The sequence below is a fragment of the Carcharhinus amblyrhynchos genome, chromosome 15, assembly GCF_965287045.1.
Source record: "Carcharhinus amblyrhynchos chromosome 15, sCarAmb.v2.hapA, whole genome shotgun sequence".
Lineage (NCBI taxonomy): Eukaryota > Metazoa > Chordata > Chondrichthyes > Carcharhiniformes > Carcharhinidae > Carcharhinus > Carcharhinus amblyrhynchos.
This window is the reverse complement of record NC_137338.1, coordinates 2,025,616-2,043,474: the sequence shown is the minus strand read 5'-3', so window position 1 is coordinate 2,043,474 and position 17,859 is coordinate 2,025,616. Positions and strand designations below refer to the sequence as shown.

Sequence of the window (17,859 nt, the reverse complement as noted above, 5' to 3'; positions counted from 1 at the left end):
CACGACATTAGTTAAAAAGAGAATTGCACAAATATCTGGGGAAAAAAATTCCATGCTTATGACAAAATAGCAAGGAAGTGGCACTAATTGGATTGGTTGACTCGAAAGCTAACAAGCTATGCTGTATCATAGGAGATGTTTAATGTTGGTGCACTAACCTGAACTCTTATCTGAACTGATCTGTGTGTATGATTGCAGCACTCAGTGCAAGATGTTGGCTTTGGGGAATCTTTCAGGCATTGTATCCTTCAACATCATCCCTACCTTATAAATATCCCAACACTCGGACAGCACAGTGGTTAGCACTGCTGTCTCACAGTGTGTGTGTGGAGTTTGCACATTCTCCCCATGTCTGTGTGGGTTTCCTCCAGGTGCTTCGGTTTCCTCCCACATTCTGAAAGATGTTTTGGTTTGGTGCATTGACCCAAACAGCCGCCAGGGTGCGGCGACCAGGGGAATTTCACAGTAACTTCACTGCAGTGTTAATGTAAGCTTTATTTGTGACTAATAAATAAACTTTAAAAAATCTTCTGCATCGATTCAAGAAATTTCTATCCTCAAATCGCTGCTGAAATCCTCATCCATTTCTTTGTTACCTCTAGATTTGACGAGTTCAATGCTCTGCTGTTTATCCTCCCATCTTCCATTCTTTATAAATTGGTGGCCATCCAAAACATTACTGCCTGTGCCCTAACCTGCACCAAAACCCCATTCACCCTTTGTTCCATGACCTATATTGGCTCAAAACTACATTTTTAATATTTTCACTCGTTTTCAAATCCCTTCACTGTCTCACCCACCCCATCTTTGCAAACTTCCCCATCCCACAACTCTGAGGACAAACAAAGAACAGTACAGCTGCACCAATCATGTTTATGTATCTAAACCAATTATATCTTATATCCCTCTATTCCCTGTCTGTTCATATGCCTATCAAGATACGTCTTAAATGTTGTTAACATATCTTCAACCACCTCATTTGGTGGTGCATTCCAGGCTCCCACCACCCTCTGTAAAAAAAACTTACCCTGCACATCTCCACTGTACCTTCCCCAACCCTAATCTTGAACTCGTGCCCTCTTGTAATTGTCATTTCTGCCCTGGGAAAAAAGCTTCCAACTATTCACCCTATCGATACCTGTCATAGTCTCACCTGTCATCCGACCTGTCACACACCTTCCCTTTTCCTCTCTTCCCCACCTTCTTCATTTCAAAAGCTCAAACTCTAATTCATTTCACACTTTTCCCTGACCTGATGAAATTCCGAGCCTTGGAATCTTAACTCTTCCTCTTCCCACAGATACAGCCAGACATACTTTGGATTTTGAAGCAGTTTAAATGGTTCTGTTTTTAGGCCACTGAGGCTGATCGGCATTCACAGTTTTGAGTCATTAGAAAGGACTTAAGTAGCATCATGGTATTCCACCAGGCGATTTGACCCACTGTGCCTGCTCTTTCACTAAGCTATCCAATTAGCCCCACTCCCTGCTCTTTCCCCTTAGGCTTGTAAATGTTACCCTTTCAAGTATATAGAGACGTAAAGTCATTTACAGCTCAGGAGGAGAGTATTCGGCCCTTTATCCTTCCCTTTTGAAAGTTATTACTATTGAATTTGCTTCCACTGCCCATACAGGCATCACATTCCAATTCACAATAATTCACCGTGTAAGAAAAAAGTTACTCTTATTTAAAAGATTCAAATGTGCTGAGTTTAATAGCGAATGCATATGAAAATCCACAAGTTCTTAGCAATAATGGGAAAGCTAAGTGCAAAGCAAGTGGGAGAGCAACATAAACTGAACAAGTTCTGACCAATTGCCACTCTCAATAGATCTTTCTTGAGTTCCCTTAAACTGGAGGGTGAAGTTGCGTGTAATTTAGGAGCTTACCTGGATCCATTTGTCTGGAATAGCCATAGCCAATCGGTAATCAAACCCTCCACCTCCTTCAATCGCAGGACGGCACAGTGTGGGCATTCCTGACACATCCTGACAAAAACACATCCAATCAGTATGGTGATATCAACTGTGATTTAATACCCTTCCCCAGAATCCACCTTTCCACAGAAACAACATGGTGCAGCAGCCAAATTGTGCAAAGCAAGACTGCACAAACATCAGTCAGATAAATCACAGTTAATCTGGGTTGGTGATTGAGAGTTGAATGTTGGCCAAGATATTGGGAATGATAGCATTGTGGCAATGCTCCAGAGGCCCAGACCAACATCCTGGAGACATGACTGCAAATCCCATCAAGGCAACTGGGGACATCTAAATTCAATTACTAAATCTGAAAATAAAAGAAAAACTCATCTCAGCAACAATGATCATGAATGTACCGGATTATTATAACTGGCATCTAGCACCCTTCACCAGCTGATGCATCAGTGCTCCACATTGAACACAATTTGGAAGAGCATTGAGGATATATTCTGGGTGGGGAACTTCAATGTACATCATAAGGGTGATTCAGTAGCCCTTTTACAGAATCCTGAAGGACACGTATACAAAGAACAAAGAAAGGTACAGCACAGGAACAGGCCCTTCAGCCTCTAAGCCTGTGCCAATCATGATGCCCTAACTAAAATTAAAAAAACCTTCTGCCCTGACTCGATTTGTATCCCTCTATTCCCTCCCTATTTATGTACCCATCTAGATGCCTCTTAAATATTGCTAATGTGCCTGCTTCCGCCACCTCTTATATGCCAGATTAAAGCTGGATAAGATTAAGGCTATACTCAGGGCAGCTGTGAGGGCATGTTATGTTTTGGATGAGATGATACACTGAGGAAGGCCAATCTTCCCTTGCAGATGGGAGTAGAATCTCATGACAATATTGTAAAGACGATACAAGGGACTTCTCCCAAGTGCCCAGAGAATACTTATCCCACTCTATTTTCTCCTTACCATCTTGCTATTGTGGGATCTTGCTGTGCACACAATTGCAATATTGACTGCAGTTCAAAACTACTTTATCAATTGTAAATCACTGAGGTCTCTTTAGGATGTGAAGTCACTTTTCTTTTGTAAACCTCTTTGGAATATGCTGTATTATCCAGTTTAGACTGCTGGGTTCAGCACAGGGCAGCACTCCACAGGGGGGAATTTCCGAGTTTGCGGTTAGTGACCAGGTCTGTATCTGAGCCCTCCTCTGTAGCAATACATTCACAGGGTTTGAAACTGCAGGCAGCAGGGGTCAGTATTGCACAGTGTACACAGTCTCAGAACTGGGATCAAATATTTGCATTTTAGCAACAATACTGGATTAACAGTAACTCTGCTAAAACACAGGTAACTATGCCCTGATTCCTTCTGCACTAGCTTCAATGTTCCTCGTTTTTTTTGCAGTATCACCCACTGAGATCATTCACTTGAACAGTACTGGCTGCTAATGCCACTTAATTGGCATCAGAGGAAAAACTACTCTCACTCTCAGCGTGACAAGTCTGCTGTGTCTTGAGCAACAGCATAATTAAATAAGTGCAGTGTCTGAGAAGAATTCTAGTGTGACATGGAAGGACGGCGACAGAAGGGCACTGTACTCCTTCGGGACAGCTTCTCATCAGGTCTGGGAGGAGATGATGTGTTGCTGATGATTGTAAGGTTTACATGCTTTGCCAGAATTACCGGCATTATTGAGCACAGTGCTGCAAATTTCCGAATTGGGCCAATACTTTTAGAGGAATGATACCCTGCTCGTTCAGAACATTAACCAATTGCATTCCCATTTTACTGATCATTAAACAAAACCGTCACTGGTCTAAGCTAACGGCACAGCAGCGCTAGGAGGGACATACATGCTGCTCTCCATATAACTGAGTAAATGTAGCCTGACAGTCTGAAAAAGAGTGTGTGTTTTTACGGAGGTACCTCACAATCCTCCCCCCTCAAGGCACAGGTTTTTTGCTGGAGCAGAGGTCCAAAGCCTGCAATAGACATAAGAGCAGGCGGAGGGGGGCCATTCAGTCCATTGACCCTGTTCTAACTCGACCCAATCCAATCTTGGCTGAGCCGTATCCCAACTACATCTTTAGCCCTATGTATTCTTGGTAAACAAAAATCTACTGCTCCGATATAAAATTCATTCCAGTGTCTGTGGGAGTTTGCGCATTCTCCCCATGCTTGCGTGGGTTTTCTCCGGGTGCTCCGGTTTCCTCGTACACCCCAAAGATGTGCTATTAGGCTTATTGGAGGTAATAAATTGTCCTTAAATTAGTTTCCCTCAATGTGGAATGCCATAAACAATAGATAAGGGTCATGGGTGGAGGGGGAACTGGTAATGTTAAAATGGCGGCGCGGGCTTGTTGGGCCGAAGGGCCTGTTTCCCGGGCTGTTTTTGTTCTTTGTTCATTGAGCTAGCACCTACTGGCAGAGAGTTACATGATCCCACCATTCTTTGGCATTTCTTGATTTCTCTCCTGAATAGCCTGCTTCTGATTGTAAGGCTATGCCCCTCTGTTCAAGACTCCCCACAAGCAGAAAATAATTCTCTCTATTTAGCTTGTTAATGCCTTTCAAAATCCCCAAAATCTCAATAAAAGCACTCACTGACCTTTTACATTCTAGGAAAGCCTCATCCAAGTACATGGCCCCCAGAATCAGAATGCACCAAATATCATGATGTGGGGCAAAGACTTATTTTTCATTGCAACCATCTGCTGCAGCGGGATTTGAGCCAGGGACCCCACAGCATTGCCCTTGGTTTGTGATTTACCAGTTCAGTTACCCATACCAATAGGTATAGGTTTCCTATGGAAATGGGTAATCATCACATGTGGGCTATAAAGCTTGAGAGGCTACTCTCCCCATAGAAAGCACCACATTCGGGTATCCTGTTCTCTCCTTACGTTTGTACGCAGCTACATTCTGCAGGATCTTTCTCTCCTCAGCTCGGTTACAAGCCCAGAGCAGGAGCCAAGCCTGCACTATTTGGCCTCTACATTTGCTGATGGACATGTGGCAGGCCAGTAAACTTGCAAAGCTATGGGAAAAGAGCAGAGGGGCCGATTGTGGGGTGCATGAACAACTCTTTTAAAAAACAGGGACAAGGGTTGGGCTGAATGGCCGTATTCCATAATTCCGCAGCTCTGAATCACAGGAATCCTGATGTAAGTACATCACAATGTTTAAAAACAGTGCAAGTATTTGCATTTATGTGGCACCCTGCGTGACCTCAACACGTCCGAGGATGCTTTATTGCTCTCATAATTCAAGGGATGCAGGCACGGCTGGCAAGGCCAGCATTTACCGGCCATCCATAACACAAACAAACATGTACCTTTTAAAGACACTGTTATAATGTAGGAAATGCAGCAGCGAATATGTGACTGCAAGGAGCAACAAACAGCATTGTGATAATGGCCATATGACAGGTATTCATTGAGGATTAAATGTTCTCCAGAGCAATAAAGCGAATACAATAGCATGTATTTACACAGCACTTTTTACTACCTTGGGGATGTACAAAAATGCTGTATAGCCATTGAAGTATGTAGATGGAGACAGAATAATTACAACAATGATTTAATAACAATAATGCCAATAGTGGCTTTAAAAGGGCTGTTCTGGCTGAGAGCTAAGCATGCTGGGATTTTTGGTCAATTTATAGATTAAAACCAGACGCAGGTCGTAAAGAGGCTCTAGTCTGGAAGCTGTGATCTGAAGCTTCCCGTGTTGGCCAGGTAAGGGAAGTTGCTTACATTAACCAAGACAACATAGCTTTGATTTATATGGCTGCTATGTATGGGACACATAATGGGGGTGTTTGCATGTAATTTCATGGATGTTCGAGCCGTGTCTGGTTACACAGTTGGTTAGATGACAGAACTTCCAGAAGTGAGTGGAGAATTGGGGATAAAAGACACTGCAATCCTTTGTTTGGCAGCCATAACTCAAAGAGATCAACTACTGCAACAAGACCTGTACCCTGAAGGATGCTTCAGAAAACAAGAAGATAGATTCTACATCAAGGACTTTTCTTGGCCAAGATTTTCCTAAACTCAGTAGTATCTATTTTCAGCTAAATAGTTAAAGTTGATGTTTAATTCAAGTTAATTTGCAGTTTAAGAGTTAACGTTCAGTTGAAAATTGATGTTCAGGTGGGGTCAAAGTTCAGTAAAGAATTAATGAGTTGCACCTGTTTATGTTTGAGTTGGTCCAAGAAATGTGAAGTAAAGAAGTAATTGAATTACTATCCTTGTTTGTCTCATTAAACTGGAATGCTTGGAAGGTGTTTAAATTAAAACTGTATGACAAGTACTTGGCTGTTTGAAATATAATACAATAAGAAGTCTCACAACACCAGGTTTAAGTCCAACCTGTTTATTTGATAGTAATCCCACAATCAAATTACTATCAAATAAACTGGTTGGACTTAAACCTGGTGTTGTGAGACTTCTTACTGTGTTTACCCCAGTCCAACGTGAGCATCTCTACATCAAGCAATATAATGGTCATAGGGAAATCCTACTCTTGTCAGGAAGTGGAAGTAGTTTTAAGTGATACATTTTGGTATTGCTGGATATCAGAAACGAAGTCTGGAATTAAGTGGGTTTAATTTGCTGATTCTGTGTAGGAAAGGGTATGACTCTGGTTAAATTCATGTTAGACAAAGGTGGCTGCATGTGTACAGGGTTTCAGTTCAATTGTCTTTTTATTGTACTGGGATAGAGTATACAACAGCAAAAGTAAACACAAATTTGGACAAACAATGAGTTGTTGCTTAGCAACCAGGGACCACCACTTTGTTTTTATTTGAGATTTCCAGCACCTGCAATATTTTACTTTTCAGCACAGCAGATTATCTGATCATTCACTTCTTTCATGTTTATGGGATCTACATGTGTCCTTCTTTTAAAAGGTGCAATATATATGCAGCTCTTTCGGTTTCCTTAATTCCAACTGGAAGAACCATGGACTTTACATGCATATTTCCAAAGTGTAATGATTTCCTTACATAAAGGAACATAAAATAAGGAGCAGGTCTGCAGAAACATGCAGCCAAGGGAAAATATCATCACAAAGCATCAGGATCAGGTCCAGCTTGCAACATCTCAGCCAACAAGCCAAGGGCAGTCTTGACAGTTTGCTACAGTGCTAGAGGTGCCTTCTTTTGGAAGAGGCATTAAAGCAAGGCCCTGCATGAGCTCTCAGGTGGACATAAAAGATCCCACAATAATATTGCTGGTAGAAGTAAAAACAAGAGATACAGCTCTCTGTCTGCAATCCAAACAGCATTCCAGAAAAATGAAACTAAAACCTTGGACTTTCCTGTGGGGAGAACTATCCCCAAACAGCACCTAATCTGTCCATCATGCTCAACTCAGTAATTCCAAAAGGATCATAAAATCCCCCAGGATCCTGCATTAGGCCAGATTAAAAACAAACGTGATGTCCATTATATTACTTCAGCAACAATTAGAGAACACCAGCTATAGACGAAACGGTGCCAAAATAAAATGCTAAGCTGCTGGAAAAAACCTGCAAAGAAAGCTGATTTTAATACATTTCTTAAAAACACAGTATCATCACAAATGCACTGCCTTAAAGTGTGCTGGCATCAGTTTTAATCATGACTCAAGGGAGAGTGAGATATTCACATGGAAATAAAAACAAATTAGGATTATCGGAAAAGAGCAGGGTAGTTGGGCAATTTGGATATCTCTTTCAAGGAGATGGCACAGGCAAAATGGGCTGAATGGCCTCTTATACATCTATATTCATTCTGTGTTTCACAGTGCCAACGAACACTGAAAAAGAGGGAGGAGAGGAAGGGCTTTAACCTGCCATACAATTTGACCTTTGTCACGGCAAGAAACCATAATTGCAGCAGGAGGGTATTGGTGAAGAACAACTTGTATACATTCAGTTATTGCTGACTGATCGGCTACAGTTCTTGCTGTCAGCGAGGCATTAACTCTTACATGAGTTAATTCCAGGAAAACTGTCCCCAAGGATGACCATTTCTGCAATTAGTCACAACGCACGCCACAGCCCTGGTGCCATTATTTGTGACAGCACAGAACTAGCCATCTCAAACAGCATCGTTATTGAAAATATTAATCTACAACTTCTGAAACACAAAGTTTTACATGAAATAAAAGTTTTAAATGTTTCTCCATCATTTGCCTAATTAATGTGTGATATTCTTATCCCTTGCTTTTTATGGTGTGTTTTAATCTGATTTCTTCAAACGTTTGTTTTCCAAGTCTATTTAAAAAGCGGGATCAGCTCAAATCCTGCTGTCTGCCTAAAAATGAGTTCCAGGTGTCTTCATCTGCCAATCAAACAGCAAGACTTAATGACATCTCAATGTCAGAGAAGAGATCAAGCTAATCTGTGTTTATGAACGTCCGACATCAGATAGAAGACAGTAACTGACTCTCTGCAGTCCACAAAGTTTTAATTTCTCCATATGCTGAGAGTTGTAAATAAACGCAGTGACTGCCTGTAAAAGATCAGAATGTTTCCTCCAGCATTACAAGATGAATAGAGGACTTTACAGAGAGTGGGCATTGATGAATTACATTTGGATAAATAATTTAACCCAAATGTGGAAGTGATTGCATTTTATAACCATGCATGGCAACATTATCTCCATGGAATCCAACTCAACATCAAAACTGAAGCACAGACATTAATTAGGTAAATAAAAGTGTTGATGTTACTTCATTCCGAGCACTGATACATTTGTCTGCGCTGATACCTGGATGACAGTGTTTCATGGTGCGATCCACAAAAATGAAAACGTCTGCTGTCAAAATGGGCACAGCACAGGATGTCTGAACATAAAATGAGGCCATTCAACACACCATGTCTGTGCTAGCTCTTTGACAAAGCCCCTCTGCACTTTCCCCACAGACTTAAAAGTATTTCCTTTTATAGTCAGTTATTTACCCGATGCTTTCATTGAAAGTTATCATTTAATTTGCTCCCACCATCCCTTACAAGTGTGCACTGCATTGCACGCATAGCAATTCATTGCATTAAAAACATCATCTTCCCTCAGCTCATTTGCCAATTATTGAAAAGTGTGTCTTCTGGTTATCGACCCATCAATGGAAACAGTCGCTCCTTATTTATCTGTTGTATGCAGAACTTCGATGTCTCTATTAAATCTACTCTTAACCTTCTCTCTGCTCCAAGGAGAGCAATCTTAGCTTCCGCAGTGGCTCCACACTGGATTCACTGCTTTATTGGCAGAGAAATGGAGGGGGTGAAGAAGCTTTGCACAATAACAGAGCTGTCATGGTAAGATTCACGCATGATTCACAGCAGGGGACAGAAATATCACGGCCACCAGATGTACTCAGTAAGCGAAGGTACATCATTCGCACTGAGAATAAATAAACCACTGAACAACATGTAGGGTGACTAAATAGAAATGAAATAGCTATATGATAAAAGTAGGGATGTCACCACGATATTTTGCTTGCATGTCTCCAATTTAAAAAAACTGGGTCAACAAGGGAGATTGGATTAAACATCAGGTGGGATTTTATGGCCTCGCTCATCCCGAAACCATAAAATCCTGCCCGAGATCAACAGACTTTTCCACAGTCTGTACCTTACTTGCTCTGAATCCTGGGCCGATAAAATTCCAGCCATCATCTTTCACCTCTATAGCACGGGTTCAAATCCAGCCCAAACTGAAAGTAGTCTGTCGCTTGCCCATGAGGGGAGTCTGAACATGCTCTAAAGCTGCAGCTGAACACTCAGAAACCGCAGAGAGGCTGATGTGGGAAATGAATAATGGATGCTGCAGGGAACATAGAATAGAGCATAGAAAAGGAAGATTTAATTCTATATCTCGCCCTGAGCTGTACCTGTCCTGGGAGCGTTTGACAAGGACAGTGTAGAGGGAGCTTTACTCTATGTTTAACCCGGTGCTGTGCCTGTCCTGGGAGTGTTTGATGGGGACAGTGTAGAGGGAGCTTTACTCTGTACCTAACCCTAGGCTGTACCTGTCCAGGGAGTGTTTGATGGGGACAGTGTGGAGGGAGCTTTACTCTGTATCTAACCCTGTGCTGTACCTGTCCTGGGAGTGTTTTGATGGGGACAGTGTAGAGGGAGCTTTACTCTGTATCTTACCCGGTGTTGTATCTGTCCTGGGAGTGTTTGATGGGGGACAGTGTAGAGGGAGCTCTACTCTGTATCTTATCCTGTCTGTACGTGTCCTGGGAATGTTTGATGGAACACTGGAAAGACCATTAAGCTGCATCTAACTCATTCAGTAGCTGCTTGAAATATAAATGTGTTCCCTTCCACAGGGTGAACATCTTTCTTCTTGAAGATCGCATCTTCACAGAATAATCATTAAAAGAAAAGCTAACCTGGCATTAAAACAAGAAATATCTCAAATATCATGTATCTCAAATATCTCAAATATCTCAAATATCATGTGCTTCACTCTGTAACAAGGTATAAAATCACAGCAACACCAAAAAAGAAATCACTCATTACCTCTGCTACTGTGATGAAGTGCGGGTAGAAGCTATGAAGCATGTGGTTGGACAGTGTGAGATAGACTAAGGAATCCTCATTAACCTGAAGTCCAAAATATTCACTGTAGTCTCCAGTAAAAGTAGCACCTGTGGAAAGGAGGTGGGAACAGTAATTTTAGTAAAAAGGTGATGTGTCACATTGTACTTTTAAGTACAGAAACAGGCTGCCAACAATCTACATGCGTACGAAAATAAAATTCTACAGGTGCTGCAAATCTGAAATAAAACTAGAAAATACTGCAAATACTCAGCAGGCCAGGCAGTATCTATGAAGCTGAACAGAGTTAACTCTGATGAAGAATCACCAATCTGAAATATGATGATGCTTCTCTCTCCGCAGATGCTGCCCGACCTTGCTGAGTATTTCTAACATTTTCTGTTTTTAGATCCATGTCGCTCCTTCTGCTCTGGGCCCCAAACATACATCTTACACAAAAACATACCCTTCGCTTGGGTTTTTATGAGTACAAAATGATGGGGCTCAGTATAGGTTTCTGGTTCCATTCTCATTCTGTACTGCTATTAATGATCTCACGGGGAGGGGAGGTGATGGCCTTGTGGTATCATCGCAAGATTATTAATCCAGAAACTCAGCTAATGCCCTGGGTACCTGCGTCCAAATCCCACCACGGCAGGTGTGGAATTTGAATTCAATAAAAAAAAAATCTGCAATTAATGATCTACCGATGACCATGAAACCATTGTCGACTGTCAGCAAAACCTATTTGGTTCACTAATGTTCTTTAGGGAAGGAGATCTGCCATCTTTACCCAGTCTGGCCTATATGTGACTGCAGAGACACAGCAATGTAGTTGACTCTCAACTGCCCTCCAAGAGCAACTAGGGATGGGCAATAAATGCTGACCCAGCCAGCGACGTCCATGTCCCATGAATGAATAAAAATAAATCAAGTAGTATTTGAGAACCCAGCTGCCAACTTGGATCAGTTGGCAAACATTTTGTTAAGAGTCAGAGAGTTGACACCCCACTTCAGCACCCGAGTGCCTATTTTAACCCAATGCCCTGAGTAGGGATTTAAAATGACAGAAGAATTTGACAGAGTAAGTAGAGAAGTTACTTCCTCGGCCAGAGTAATTCGAGCTAGCCTATTCAGGAGTAAAATCACACAGCACTTTGTCCAAATAAAGGGTTGTGAAAATCTGGAGCTCTCCCACAGAAGGTTGTGGATGAAGGGCATTTGGGGCTTCCAAGGGTGCGACTGATATGATTCTTGACAGGGAAGGCTTCATTCAGTTGGAGAACTGAGTCCCAAATCTGGGCACAATATTTTCAAAAAGGACTTTACAGTATTGGATAGGGTACAGCACCGATTTACCAGAATAGTACGAACCGATGAAAGACCTCAGCAACGTCCAGGTGTTACAGATGAGGAGATTTGACAGAGTAGGTTGGGGAAAAACTACTTCCACTGGCAGGGGGGAGGTCAATGATCCAAGGACACAGATTTAAGATAATTGGCAAAATAATCCGTAGTAGGAAATGGCGAATGCTATTGAAACGCAAGTTGTTATAATCTGAACTTGAATGCATGAAAGGCAGTTTCGATAGTAGCTTTTCGAAGGGTAGTACATTGAAGAGGAAAGTATTTGCAGGGCTACAGGGAATGAGCTGCAGAGTTAATTAATCTGGAGAGGCAGCACAGACAGACGGCCCAGTGGTTTCCCATTGTGAGTGATTCTTTACAGTGGCAAGAAGGGGGATAGAGTAATAGCACGTGAAGGGATTTGTGATGCAGATCAGCCATGGTATAATTGAATTGCAAAACAAATTCAAGTGCTGAGAGGTCTCTAGTTCTCTGGTACTGAGGGAGTGCTGTATTAACAGAGGATCTGTCTTTCAAGTAAGCCTAATAAATCCCAGGGCAACTATTCAAACAAGCGAGATCATCTCTGGCATTCTTAAGGACATAGGAATTCAGAATGAGAGTAGGCTATTCAGCCCATCGAGCCTTCTCCGCCATTCGATATGATCATGGCTGATCTCCACCTCATCCTAACTCCACTTCCCGCCCTTTAACCCACTTTTAATCGAATATTTATCTCTTTCTTGAATCCATTGATTGATCGCATCCACTGCACTCTGGGGCAGTGAGTTCCATAGATTCACAACACTCTGAGAAGTAGCGTCTCCTTATTTCTGTCTGACCCTCTCCCCTCTTACTCTACAACTTTTGACTTCTTGTCCTAGACTGTTCTAGAAGGGGGAACATTTGGCTAACATTTACTTTGTCAATCCCGTTGACTATTTTATACGCCTCATTCAAATCCCACCTCATTCTTTTGTACTCCAGCAAGTACAAGCCCAAACTACTCATTCGACAGCCCCTTCAAACCTGGAATCAATCTAGTGAACCTCTTCTAAACCATCAGTACCACATCCTTCCTCAAAGCAAGTGACCAAAACCGAACACAATACTCCAAGTGTGGCCTCACCAATGCCTTATACAATTGTAAAAACACTTCTCTACTTTTATACTCTAGACCCTTTGCAATAAATGCCAAGATTCCATTTGCCTTCCTTATAACATTCTACACCTCCGTACTCACTTTGAGATTTGTGTACAAGGACATCCAGATCCCTCTGCACAGACACCTTTTGAATCTCTTTCCCAGTTAAATAATAATTTGCTCTTTTATTTTTCCGGCCAAAATGGATAACCTCACATTTATCCATGTAAAACTCCATCTGCCAAAGTGTTTCCTGGAGTGATAGGATTGTCCTATAATGAGAGGCTGAGTAAATTGGGCACATCTTGTCTGGAATTTAAGAGAACAAGAATGATCCTGACCGACTAAAAACAGAAGTTATTTCCACTGAATGGGAAATTGAGAAAACTAGGCACAATCTTAGGGTTAGGGACTGACCATTTAGAACTGAGATGGGGAGAAATTTCTTGACTCAAAAGGTTGTGAATCTTGAGAATTGCTACTGCAGAGGGATGTGGATGCTGCATTGTTGAATATATTTAAGATGAGATGAGATAGATTTTCAGCTTCTCAGGAAATTGAAGGATATGAAGAGTGGGCAGGAGGGTAAAGTTGAAAACTATGATCAGATTGATTGAAGAAACAAATTAGGGAGTCCTTATGGCCTGCTCCTGCTCCTAGTTCCTATGTTAACTTTCTTATATTGCAATCCCACAAACAGAATGGCAATAACGACTAGATCATTCATTTATAGTAATATCAAAGTAAAGTGCTGAAGATGCTGGAAATCTGAAATCAAAACAGAAAGTAGTGGAACTACTCAGCAGGTCAGGTAGCTTCTGTGGACTTAACTTTAAAGTTTATTTATTAATCACAAGCAAGGCTTACATTGGCACTGCAATGAAGTTAATGTGAAATTCCCCTGGTTGCCACATTCCAGCGCCTGTTCGAGTCAATGCATCTAACCAGCATGTCTTTCAGACTGTGGGAGGAAACCGGAGCACCCGGAGGAAACCCACACAGACATAGGGAGAAGGTGCACACTCCACACAGACAGTGACCCGAGGCTGGGAATCAAACCTGGGTCCCTGGTGCTGCGAGGCAGCAGTGCTCACCACTGTGCCACCGTTTTGCAACTTTTCAAGTTGAATATGATATTCTTCAACGAAACATTAACTCCCTTCCAATGATGAATTTGCAAAGGAGGAAAAGTGATGTTAGGAAAAGACTTTTCACCCAGTGGATGGTGGGAGATTGGAACAAGTTTCCTGACAGCGTGGTGGAGGCTGGTTCAATCGAGGTATTCAAAAGGGAATTGGATTGTTATCTGAAAATACTGACACTTCCCGCTGCCTTGGCAAAGCAGCCAGCATTAACAAAGACCCCACGTGCCCCGGATATTCTCTCTGCCACCTTCTTCTGTGGGGAAAAAGATACAAAAGTCTGAGGTCATGCACCGACAGACTCAAGAACAGCTTCTTCCCTGCTGCTGTCAGACTTTTGAATGGACCTACCTCACACTAAGTTGATCTTTCTCTACACCCTAGCTATGTCTGTAATACATTTTGCACTCTCTCCTTTTCTTCTCTATGAATGGTATGCCTTATCTGTGTAGCGCACAAAAAACAATACTTTCTGCTGTATACTAATGCATGTGACAGTAATAAATCAAACCAAATCAAAGAGTATCCAAAGTTGCAGGAATAAGACAGGGGAATGGGTTGAATGTGCTTTAAGAGAGAGTGCAGATTCAATGGGCCAAATGGCCTCCTCCTACACGATAAAGATTTGGTAATGATGGTTGAGGAATAAATATTGGTCGGTATACCAGTGAGAACGACGCTTCTCACAGCTTTGGAATCTTGTATAGCAAGCTGAGGGGGCAGATGGGGCTTCTATTTCAACAATAAGTCTGCACCTAAAGCAAGCAAATGTGCGACCATTGATTCACAGCCACATTCGTAATCCAGTGATATTGAACAGTAGGTCATCAAATTAAAAAACAACAGCCAGCTTTGATAAAAATTACTTAAAACTTTAAAATAGATGAAGCTTACTTATGCCGTGGTGGTGATATAACATGGATGTCACTCCATCAAACCGAAAGCCATCGAAATAATACTCTTCCACCCACCAGCGGAGATTGGACAGCAGGAATCTCAGTACTTCCCAGCTGAAAAGAAAACACAGTTCATAAATAACACAACAGGAGCAGAGCTCTGTTCACAGAGCAGGTTGCATTCCAGCAGTGCTCTGGCCTCAAGACTCAACTACTGTTCTCCTGGCTCATCATCACGTTCCTCTGAAAATCTAAGCTCATACAAAATCCTGTCGCCCATGTCCAAACTCACACTAACCCTTGTTCACCTACCAACACCGTGCTCACTCACCTATAGAGCTGCAGTTCTGGAATGGCCTTCACAAGTGCATGACTCCAGTACTTACTGATAAAACGTGGGAAATGCAGCAGCCATTTTGTCCACAGCAAGTTCCCATAAAATGGGATGATGATCAGATAATCTGTGTTTTTGTGATGTTACTTGGGGGATAAATCTTGGTCAGGACACTGGGGATAATTCCCATTCTTTGTTGGAATAGCTATCATATTGTTCCTGACCCCTAATTTTGCTTTTGGCAACACCTTTGCTACATCCCCCCTCATAAATCCTTCCATAATCTTTAATAAACTAAGGCCTTAAACTTAACCAAAACCAATAACATTGGTATGAGTGAGGAGCAAAGTGCTTAAAGTAGATTAGGAAATTGGATTGGACCGTAAAACGGAATATAAACAATATAAATATTTCACCATCCTCAATTAATCCACATTTTGTTGTGAGATAATAGCTCCAGAGGAACAATTATCCATTCACTAACTCAAAGTTAATGTTAGTACTGAATTAAAAGAGGATGCTAACTGCTGCCAAGAGTAGTGAACCAGAGGGACAGGAAAGTATTAGATGCCAGTTTGCCAGGAATATAAAATCAGACAGTAAGATTTTCTACCAGCACGTGTGATGGAGAGTCGTGAAATGAACACACTGGGCACAGCAGAGGCTATGGGCCCCTGACACTGGCAGCGTTACTGAAGACTAATTCTCCAGAACTTTCCAAAGCTGTTCCAGTTCCAACACTGGTTTCTACTCGACAATGTGGAATATTTACCAAGTATATCCTGTCCACAAAAAGCAAAATAAATCCAATCTGGCCAATTACTGCCCTGAGAGTCTACACCCAACGATCAAAAAAGCGATATAGGTGCCTTTGACTTTGCTATCAAGCAGCACTTGCTCAACATCACTTGTCACCACTGCTCAGTTTGGGTTCTGCTAGCACCATAAAGATTGCTGTTGATGACCTCATTACAGCACTAGTCCAAACACGGACAAAACAATTGAAGTAAAGTAGATGAGGTGAGAGTGTTAAGATAGTAACATTATAGGTGACATTAAGATATAATCTCGTGTGACATTTAGGAGCCCTAACAAAATTATAGTCAATGGGAATCGGGGGAAAACTGGAGTTACATCCAGCAAAAAGAAAGGTGGTTATGGTTACATGGTCATAGAGGTTTACAGCACGGAAACAAGACCTTTGGCCCAACTTGTCCAAGCCGCCCTTTTTTTAAAACCCTTAAGCTAATGCCAATTGTCAGCATTTGGCCCATATCATTCTATACCCTTCACACCCATGTAACTATCAAAATGCTTTTTAAAAGATAAAATTGTACCTGCCTCTACTACTGCCTCTGGCAGCTTGTTTCAGACACTCACCACCCTGTGTGTGAAAAAATTGCCCCTCTGGACCCTTTTGTATCTCCCCCTCTCATCTTAAACCTATGCCCTCTAGTTTTAGACTCCCTTACCTTTGGGAAAAGATATTGACTTATCTACTTTGTCTGATACCTACCTTGTCTATGCCCCTCATTATTTTATGGACCTCTATAAAGACACCCCTCAGCCTCCTACACTCCAGAGAAAAGTCCCAGTCTATTCAGCCTCTCCTTATAACTCAATCCACCAAGTCACAGTAGAGTCCTAATAAATCTTTTCTGCACTCTTTCTCGTTCAATATCCTTTCTATAATAGGGTGTCCAGAATTGCACACAGTCTTCCAAGTGTGACCTTACCAATGTCTTGCACAACTTTAATAAGACATCCCAACTCCTGTATTCAATGTTCTGGCCAATGAAACCATAGAACATAGAACATAGAACATAGAACATTACAGCGCAGAACAGGCCCTTCGGCCCACGATGTTGCGCCGACCAGTTAAAAAAAAACAACAACAATGACCCACTAACCTAAACCAATCCCTTTTCATCCATAAACCTGTCCACAGACCTCAAACGCCCCCAAACTAGGCGCATTTACAACTGCAGCAGGCAGGGCATTCCAATCCCTCACCACCCTCTGGGTAAAGAACCTACCCCTGACATCTGTCCTATAACTACCCCCCCTTAGTTTAAAGCCATGCCCCCTCGTGCTAGATTTTTCCATCAGAGGAAAAAGGCTATCACTATCCACCCTATCTAAACCTCTAATCATCTTATATGCTTCAATAAGATCCCCTCTTAGCCGCCTTCTTTCCAGCGAAAACAACCCCAAATCCCTCAGCCTCTCCTCATAAGATCTCCCCTCCATACCAGGCAACATCCTGGTAAACCTCCTCTGCACCCTCTCCAAAGCCTCCACATCCTTCCTGTAATGTGGGGACCAGAACTGCACACAATACTCCAAGTGCGGCCGCACCAGAGTTGTGTACAGTTGCAACATAACGCTACGACTCCTAAATTCAATCCCCCGACCAATAAACGCCAAGACGCTGTATGCCTTCTTAACAACCTTATCTACTTGATTCCCAACTTTCAGGGATCTATGTACACATACACCTAGATCCCTCTGCTCCTCC

The 17,859-nt window shown here is 42.1% G+C and overlaps 1 protein-coding gene across 2 annotated transcripts in view; it reads right to left on the bottom strand.

The window, feature by feature from the left end:
* Window positions 1–17,859, bottom strand: part of gbe1b (glucan (1,4-alpha-), branching enzyme 1b) — a 509,684-nt gene that overhangs the window by 175,337 nt on the left and 316,488 nt on the right. For both annotated transcript variants that reach the window (XM_080203341.1, XM_080203342.1), the window contains exons 8-10: window positions 15,006–15,121; window positions 10,461–10,588; window positions 1,890–1,988 (exon numbers count right to left, since the gene is read on the bottom strand). In XM_080203341.1, coding sequence (XP_080059467.1) covers window positions 1,890–1,988; window positions 10,461–10,588; window positions 15,006–15,121 — 343 coding nt within the window. The remainder of the gene's footprint in view (window positions 1–1,889; window positions 1,989–10,460; window positions 10,589–15,005; window positions 15,122–17,859) is intronic.